The 9,513-nt window shown below is 35.5% G+C and overlaps 2 protein-coding genes across 2 annotated transcripts; one reads left to right on the forward strand and one right to left on the reverse strand.

Annotated features, from left to right (window-relative positions):
• Nucleotides 1-3,364: 3,364 nt before the first annotated feature.
• LOC108821764 (E4 SUMO-protein ligase PIAL1) lies at nt 3,365-8,014 on the reverse strand. Its single transcript, XM_018594755.2, has 17 exons — nt 7,594-8,014; nt 7,380-7,445; nt 7,226-7,298; nt 7,041-7,106; nt 6,806-6,871; nt 6,642-6,724; nt 6,421-6,472; nt 6,267-6,341; nt 5,926-5,993; nt 5,793-5,841; nt 5,615-5,699; nt 5,427-5,528; nt 5,213-5,264; nt 5,069-5,120; nt 4,849-4,965; nt 4,148-4,765; nt 3,365-4,068 (listed from the first exon to the last, which is right to left on the reverse strand). The coding sequence occupies exons 1-17, from the start codon at nt 7,614-7,616 to the stop codon at nt 3,556-3,558; spliced, it is 2,160 nt and encodes a 719-aa protein (XP_018450257.2). The 5' UTR covers nt 7,617-8,014; the 3' UTR covers nt 3,365-3,555.
• Nucleotides 7,995-8,853, forward strand: LOC108821768 (probable histone H2AXa). Its single transcript, XM_018594764.2, has 2 exons — nt 7,995-8,299; nt 8,381-8,853. Exons 1-2 carry the CDS (start codon nt 8,090-8,092, stop codon nt 8,600-8,602), a joined length of 432 nt encoding a protein of 143 aa, XP_018450266.1. The 5' UTR covers nt 7,995-8,089; the 3' UTR covers nt 8,603-8,853.
• Nucleotides 8,854-9,513: the final 660 nt, after the last annotated feature.

A 9,513-nucleotide genomic window follows, 5' to 3' on the forward strand; every position in this document is an offset into this window, starting at 1 on the left:
GCTAGGACGTGAGTTAATCAGTTTTCTCACGAATTGATATGAGTTGTCACATTGAATACATGGTTGCATGCAATAGTAAACGCGTTGTTAGAGAGCTTTGAAGTTTTCTTTGAAAAAAAGCCGTGTACGTTATCTGTTGCGTTAGAGTAATGACCCAATTCGAGATTACTTGTAAGCAAAACTAGAAAGTTCATATACATATTTAAATGTCTTATGCTCACCGGTGTATCCTATCATTTCAAAATTTTGACATATTTTCATATCTAGTTTGATAAAGACAGATTTTGATTGCTTTTCTTGGAATTAAAGAAGATCGATCATGAAACCATCAACAACCTTTAAAAGGTATCTATTGTCCTATTCAAACTTATCTTTAACAGGAACTGTAGGGTTATAGCCAAATATGAGGTTTTTTTTTTGAGACTCTCAAATGATATAACGAATCATAATGTTTAATATGAATCGAGCGTGCGTTAAAATTCTAAAAACTCAGTTATGAGCTGAGATTGTTGTTGTTGTTGTTGCTGCTGCTGCTGCTGCTGCTGCTGCTGTGTTTACTGATTTCAGAAGTTGTTGAAAACATTAATGTCACAATACATGCCAGGTATCAATTAAATGTTCGAAGTGTTTGCATAAAAGACGATGACTTGTTAAGTGGATTTTATCATCTCTTGGCACATGCATTAAGAAAAGTCAAAGACCAAGTAACACGCTCACAAGTGTACTGAGTTAAAATGCCGTAGCAGTAAAGGTCTGTACAAATTGAGTAGTGTTTTGTCACTGCAAGTGCAGGTGATTGTCTTTTTCTGGAATCATTTGATCATATTTTGTTTTTTTTTTTTTTTTTTTTGATCATATTTGATATGATCATATTCTGTTTCTCATTACTTTATTTGTTCTAGATATATTTTAAATTTGTTCACACATTAAAAAAATGACATTCATATTATAAATACATCATTTCATGTAATTATCAATTTGCAATAAAATAAAATTAATAGTAATTTAATAAAGTCAATTAATTTTACTGAAATTTATAATTATTTAAAAATACAAATAACTTTACATGTCGAGAAAAACATATATATATGTTCTTAATCTAAGGGTTCACATTAACCAATGAGCTCTCTAAACAAGTCAGCCATTAACCAATCACCAATGAGCTCTCTAAACAAGTCAGTCATAAGGGTATTTAAAAAGGAATAAAATGAAGTATAAAATAAAAATATTTTACTCCTGCCCCGGTTCTCATTCTATAATAAAATAAAAGATGAGTTTATTCTATAGAATAATCTATTTTTTTTATTCATTACTCTATTATAAGTGAAAAATGAATATGATTGAATTATTTTTAATCCATATTCTATTTTACTCTGTTTTAAAGAAAAAAAAAGAATTTTACATTGAAAATACTCTAAAAACATCTCCAACTCATTATTATTTTTGTTTTTATAACACATTTTTATTTCTTCTTTTATAATAGAAATCTCTAAATAGAAGAAAAAATAACATTCTTCTATTTATATTCTATATTTAGAGATTATTATTTTATAAGAACACATTTGAGTATATCTCATATCTATCATAGAATTACTTTCTTTTATAAGTGAAAATAACAAAATACATTGGAGATGGTTTAAGGTGAACTGGAGTTAAAATTGATAGAGCGAGTGGGAAATAGAATCGTGAGTAGGCCTGAGCACAGGTCAAATACTAGCATATTTTTTTAGTATTTGTGATTTGCTTCGTACTTCACGGATATCCGATTTTTCGATTTGTTTCGTTTCAGAAAAATACGGATTTTTGATTTTCTGGATATCCAACTTTTTTCTATATTTTTGAATATTCACATATATTTTACGGATACTTCATCCACTTTATTCAATACAAGTAAATCTAAAAAAATATAACCAATTTATTTTTTAGAAATATAATTTACATTAAAATAAAGCAAAGTAAATAATTAATGAAACTATATGTTTTATAAAAAAAAATTAATAATTTTTTATTAAAAAATATTTTATAAAAGTTGTAGTTTTATATAAAGATTTTATATTCTTTTTATTTAGTACTTTTATAAGTAACTTCTAAAATAAAATTTAATAAATTATATGTTAAATAATAATATAATTGTATACATTTAGAACTCTATATTTAATCGTATATATATATATATATATTTGTATAAAAATCGGAGTATATAGAATATTCATCTCTAATTTTTTTAATATTTGTGATTTGCTTCATTTTTAATGAATATTGATTTGTACTATTTGTTTTATTTAAAAAACTTACGAATATTCAATTTTTTTGGATCGAACAGCATCGAATAACCAATCAAATAAAATTTACCGGATAAAATACCCAGCTTTATCCTTATCGTGAGCTTGTTTTAATTTGACTTGTTTATAAAATTACAAAGACAAATACTTTACAAGCATGGGGCTATTCTACGGTTATATAGACTGTTGTTGTTACAGACAAGTGGAGCTCGGCTGCTCGAGACAGAAAATACGATAATAGAAGTAAACATTGGTTAAAACTTTCTACTATTTATTCATTTGTTTAGTCGGAATCCTCTCGTGGTACATTGGATCCGGTATCTCTCGTTCCTTCACTTGTCCAATATTTGATAGATAATACATTCATGCGGTGTTCTCTTGTCGTCTTTCCTATATCGGTTTCCCCTCAAATAATTGTCTTCTCTTTAAAAAAAATTATAATATGAGAAGGTATAGGATTCTAAGTGAGATCTGATGTTCTCGAAAGAACAATTCCAACAAGTTCATGTTTATTTTATTTTTTATTTGAATAGTTCACGTTTTTAGTATGATGAACAGAGTACCTACCAGTCCACAACTTCGATCCACTTTCCCTTATCTTAAGTGATAGGATTGTGTTGACCAAAAATAAAAGGTGATAGGATTGTAATTAGTTTTTTTTTCTTTTGTCTTTGGCTTACAGGTTAGGATAATAAATTGGTTGATAATACTACTCCACTGTATTGGTACTTGATCCGATATTTGAACCAAGTACACAATTCAAATATGAGTTCGATAGGTAGGCAAAAAAGAAAAAGTATTTAAAACGTTATTCTTTTAGGATAGGAACTGTGACCTCACAAAATGAATGTTTGAGAAATGAACTATAGCTTGGACCACCGCAAAAGTATATACATGTAGGACAGAAGTCTCGTCATTTGATTGTTTAATAATGTCTAGTGAGTGCTTTCAGGTTCTGCTTAAATTAAGAAACGCACTAACACACACCTGAAATGACGTCCCCTAATCTTAAACTTTATGAATTATTAGGTTAAAAGTTCTTTGGATTTATGTTTACAAATATATTTATGTTAACAAAAGAATTAAATAATTACCGCCTTCTTTTTCAAATTGAGTAAATCTCAAACATACCCCCATATACATACCGGAAGCCAAAACCGGTTAGTAACAGAAAAAACAATAACGACTTGTATGCTATTTGGTTTGTGTTAGTGGGATTCATGCTATTGCTACAAACAGCTGTGGCTGCATATCATCTAAAGCCATCAGATAATCACCATGTCTCAGGAGGCATTGACCAAAACGACCCCAGCGTCCCAACACCTTCAGCCACGGGAACTGAACCGAGTCCAGCTTCCGTTTGTTGAGCCAGAAAAGCTTGAATTTCATCATCTATGTTGTTATAGTAAGCTGTTGGTTGAGGCTGAGGAAGTGTTTGAGCTTGTCCCTGAACCGGCATATAATTATAAGCTGTTGGCTGAGGAAGTGTTTGAGCTTGTGTCTGAACCGGCTGAGTAGGTCGAATGGTCATGTGGTCATACCCCGTGGAACCGGGCATTAGACTGCCTCTCATACGGATCTGTCCTGTGTTAGCAGGAGTCAAATTCATGGACTCACGCGACGATGCTGCGCCACCAAGATTCCGTCTTTGAACAGGTGTTTGCATGTGTCTCTGGACGGAGGTCCCTCCATAGTTGTTGACACCCAAAGTTTGGGGATGTGTAATGGAAGATGGGATCGATCTTTCCTGCACAGTGGACATGCTCCTGGTGGGAAGCCTCTGGTTCTGCAAACAGATGGGAACATAATTTTTAAACAGAAAGAATAACAAAAGAATAACAATTGAGTACATATGGATGACGAACCTGCATTGCATACTGGTGATGATTCAACGGAGGAGGCATGGGTGTCAATGGAGTTTGAGTTGTGCTATTTCCATATATATGACTCCATCTCTCCATCAAATCAGTGGTTCTTCCGAGACAATTTCTAAGGGGGGTAACATGTGACCCTTGAAACTGAGAAGACTGAGCACCAGGCATTGATATGTGAAAGCTGGGAGTATTTGTAGCTAATCTTCTATCTTGCGGATATGGGTTGGTACGAATGGCATCTCTTACTGCTGAGTCTCGACTGTTTCCTACTTGCGTAGAGTTGATGAAGTGTTGCTGCCCATCAACTATATTCAAAGTTTGTGGCAACTCTGGCAGTGCGTCGGTTGAAGGAGAAGACAGACCCCGGATCTCGGATACACAAGGCTTCTGTTCATTGACTTGAGTGCCTCCGGATGTTTCCATTTCATCCTCATCTCTGGTAAGATCCAAAACAGTAGGCCCCAGGTTTTGGAAACTAGTTGGGTCCATGTTTTCATGAGTGGTTTCCCGCACACCTCCCGCATTCTCACCGTTCTCCGTTACAACCCTCCATGATCCATCAGCAGAGATAACCACATCCCTAGCATTACATCCCACCTCTTCTAGAATCTGTGGATATTGGACAATGTTGTTTATCCAGCGTAGGATGTCAAAAGATATACCACCAAAGCAACAGTAGTAAGATGCTTTACCTTTATCATGTTTTGATCTACACGGATGTCAGTATAGCAAACAGACTGATTGCAATGCGGGCAGCGCCATGATGGTATTCTCGTATTTATTTTGACGTAGTTCCAGAAATCAAAACACTGCAACAGAAAATAACAAAATGTTATAGTTTCTCATACTAAACAGATATCGGAACACAAGACTGATACTATCATTTCTCGTACTAAACAGAAAGTGTGTCACCTGAAGATGTTTACAGGCATGACCCTTCACAGGAAGTTGGAAACGTGTGCGGCTGTTACAATGGTGATGGTTAGATCTTTTAAAGGTTAAGGTAACTGTGAAAGCAATTTCTTGAGATGTAAATCTAGAATAGCATCCCCGTACCTGATAGGACAGCTGAGAGAGATCCTTGATGGGCCCACAATTATGTCACAATCTACAGAAAAAATGAAAAAGACAAACAGCGGTTGATCTAGAGAAGAGTTTTCTCAGAAAAAGTGTTTGAATGCAAAATGACTACATGACTTCATTGTGGAATATAAAATACACATTAAGCGAATGGTTTCTTATCCTAGTGACTATTAGCTCTTGAATTTACCTGAATTTGATTCAATGACTTCAGAATGAATATAATCTTTCAGCAACGGATTCGCCGGCAGTGCTAAGGTATCGAATAAAGCAATAATAATGAAGTAACTACCTGTAGCAAATGAATATCTGTTTATTATCGCTGAAAATGAGAAGACGAAAAGAAGATGATGGAAAGAATATCGATTCAACGGAAACCTCCAAAGCAGCCTATTGCTTGCAGAAGATTTGACCCAGCGTTGAGCAGGCTAGTAACATTCGTTAGACACTGCGGCCCAGAATCCTGAAAAAATTACAATAAACAATTTACTTGGAAAGCCAATGTGGTACAAACCTTTGATAAGCCATATCCGAGAAACAAGTGAAATGCACAAACCTTTGATAAGCCATATCTCTTTTCAACGCCCTTTCCATTCAATAAAAAGCTGTAATTTCACATAGAAAGCCAATGTGGTTAGTTACCATACAGAAACTGCTTCCCAAAACGGAAAAAGGGAAAGCAATCACACCTGACTTCTTGAGGATGTATAATACAACTTGATTTGCTTATGTCCTCTGTCCGGAAAACAAATAATCCCTGAAGAGCAAGCAAGATTTCAATACGCATAATAAGCGGATACATTAACAGGGATCCAAACATATAAAATGCTGAAGTGACACGACCAGCAAAGCTTAAAAGTACATTCATGCATCTATCTACCTAGTTGCACCAAAAACTTGAATAGAGGGGAAACCACACATGCACAATACAATATGAGCGGTAAAAGAGAATTTAAATGAAGACGCAGAAGGTAACACCAAAACTATAAGAGTAGTAAAACGCATCCATAACATAAATTTCAATACATACAACTTTCTGTTTGGGAGAATGTTGCAACATCTTTTTTGAAATATGGAAGTCCTTCAGCATTATGTTTGATTCTGCCTGCCAGAAGAGAAAAAAAAAAGCTAACTTAGCACACATTAAAAGGTGCTTAGAACTGAATAAGAAAATAAAGAGTCACCTCCGACTCAGAAGAAACAAGAATTTGCCCCAACTTTGTAAATGGATAGTACCTACAAAATATATAAAAAGAAAAAGAAGATTCAAAAAGACCAACATTCCGATCTTAGCACACTTTCTAGTATTGAGATAGTGAATCAACAAGTTTGCCTAAGAAGTTGCTAGATATATTCGACTACTCATTCTTTGTAAGTTAAAGTAGCATACAGAACTGCAGCCTACCTTTCCATGACCTGCGGAATCAGACTGACTGGACTATTTAAACCGGAGGCGACGTTTTCAGGACCGCTGAAACCTTTCCACATCTGCACAAAGAAGAAAAAAAATCGCTACAATAAGAATCCTGAATATCCTCAAAAAATTCGTCTGGAAGGAACTACACATACCGAGTCTACAAGAACCAACAGTTCTTGAGATTCTCTCTCCGGGAACCATCCAAGCCCACAAGCAGTCTGTGATATAGAAAACATAAACATAGTTATTATAAATAAAATATACCTCAACGCAAGTAACCTATACACTATACAGTCCCGTCACATCTAAATCAACAAAACTTGCAGGAAAATTCCGAATCTAGTGGCTCCTCTGCCAAAAGTTACTAACTCTGTTCTTATCTTATACCTTGACTGAGATCATCAGCACCATTATCACTGCCTTCGTTTCATCATCGCATCTACGTCGAAACACCTGACACCATAACAACAAACACACAGAAACAACAGCAGCAATGAGTATACTAACACCAAACAAGAAGAACCACCTTGAAAAATTGAAACTTTATAAGTCTAAAAAAAACTAAAACAAACTTGATTAAGGGCTTTAGCAAGGTGTTGAGCATCCACGGGAACTTCATCGTTCCCAATAGAGGCATCGATTCGACTGCAAATTCACACAAAAAGAACCCTAATTACAAACCATTTTTGAGAATTTCACCAAATGCAGAGTGAAAGCAGAATCAACTTAGCGAGAGAGAAGCAGTAAGCGTGAAACTCTTTGTTGCTTTCGACTTCACTGCGATGGTTCAACCTAATAACGTTAAAACAAATGAAGAATGTTCGTTTTAACTTCCTTTTTTTTTTAATAAATCGAAAGTATTAAACAAATCAAAAAAGGTCAAACGAGACTGATAGAATATTAGTCTAAACAGAGTGATGATGAGAGAAGAGCAAAATACGTATAACTCGTCGGAGTCACCATTGATAAGATTCGTCTTCTTCTCCTTCTACTCTTCTCCGAGAAGTTAATCTCCCAAACCCGTCACGACGACGTAAGCCGCTACTAGGCAAGCAGCTTATAACTTTTGCTCAGCGTGGTCCTTGTATCTTTTGTTGTTGTTTGCAGTTTACTCCTTTGTGTTATATAATTTCTCAGCGTGGTCCTTATAAAGTTTGGTATTTGCTAGTGGATACCCTTCTAGTTATTGTCTTTCTCACCATCTCCCCCCACAGAAAATATGAACGGACTATAATAAATCAAAGGCGAGATTAAGTGCCACGCTGGCAATCCGCGAGATTCTATGACTAACCAATCAGAGTTAATTATATTCAGCCTATAAATAAAGAAGAGCAAAGAAGCCCTAAAAGGCACTGAACAACATCTTCCGCTCTCTCACCACCTCTCAATTCAATTTTCTTCAATCGTAATTTTCCATTTTCGCTTCGTAAAAGACGATGAGCAGCACCGGCGCAGGAAGCGGCACGACCAAAGGAGGGAGAGGAAAGCCAAAGGCCACCAAGTCCGTTTCTCGTTCGTCGAAGGCAGGTCTCCAGTTCCCCGTCGGAAGAATCGCCAGGTTCCTCAAGGCAGGGAAATACGCCGAGCGTGTCGGTGCCGGAGCTCCGGTCTATCTCTCCGCCGTTCTCGAGTACCTCGCCGCTGAGGTATTAAGTCAATTCGATTCGATTGGATTTGATAATTAGGTTTTGGTATTGTTCTCTGATTCGATTTGGTTTGGTTTAAAGGTGTTGGAGCTAGCTGGAAACGCGGCGAGGGATAACAAGAAGACGCGTATCGTGCCGAGACATATTCAGCTTGCGGTGAGGAACGATGAGGAGCTGAGTAAGCTTTTGGGAGCTGTGACGATTGCTAACGGAGGAGTGTTGCCGAATATTCATTCGAACCTTTTGCCTTCCAAGGTTGGGAAGAACAAGGGAGATATCGGATCTGCTTCTCAGGAGTTCTGAGTTCTCTTTTTAGCTCTTTTGTTCTCTTGATGTAACTTTATATGAGTTTTGATTAATCGTTGGGTTTGCAAGAAAAAAAAATCGTCGAATTCAACAACGAATCAAATCGGATTAGGAGCTAGGTTTGTTTAGGTGTTAACATCGATTCCACTAAGGAACTGGAGCAACAGCTCTGGTTTGGCGTCGTGTGAGAAAATTAGTGGACTAGTAATGATGCATCTGAATGAATGGGCCTATTTAAAACGGGAAAATTGTCATTTAAATCATGAACTTTCAAATTTGGTTGAAAAAAAGCCTGAACTTTCTCTTGGACCATTTAAAGCACCAACTTAATTTGATTAGCTATTTTAAACATCAATTTAGTTTGACTAAACCATATTAAGCACGACGTTAACTCGGGTAACAGAATGATTAAACGGAGTTAAATGCCGTCTCTAATCTCCGTTAAGTCCAAAACGACGTCGTTTAATTTTTTTAAAAAAAATCGCATCCAAATGCATCGAACCTGTGATCAAAGACACAATCATTGGAAAGCCCAAACCACTAGACCACATGCACTTTTTCAACTTGATTGATTACTAATACTTATTATTATGAAACCTCCAAATCATCTTCTTCCACTCTAAATCTCTAAGGGGGATGTATTCAATTTAGCATTTGATGTGATTTGATTTTTAATGGAGTTTTAGATGATTTTAATAAGTTGCAGAGATTTAGGTGATTTTTGTTAAACTACTCTAGAATATCACCTAAAACAATGAGATTTGAGTTTTATTTTTTTTTTAACTAAGAAACTCCACCCAAACACCCTAAAATCACCTCAAAACTTTAAAATCCCACAACTTAGGGTGATGTATTCAATTTAGCATTTGATGTGATTTGATTTTTAATGGAGTTTTAGATGATTTTAA

Source organism: Raphanus sativus, unplaced genomic scaffold (assembly GCF_000801105.2).
Source record: "Raphanus sativus cultivar WK10039 unplaced genomic scaffold, ASM80110v3 Scaffold3665, whole genome shotgun sequence".
Lineage (NCBI taxonomy): Eukaryota > Viridiplantae > Streptophyta > Magnoliopsida > Brassicales > Brassicaceae > Raphanus > Raphanus sativus.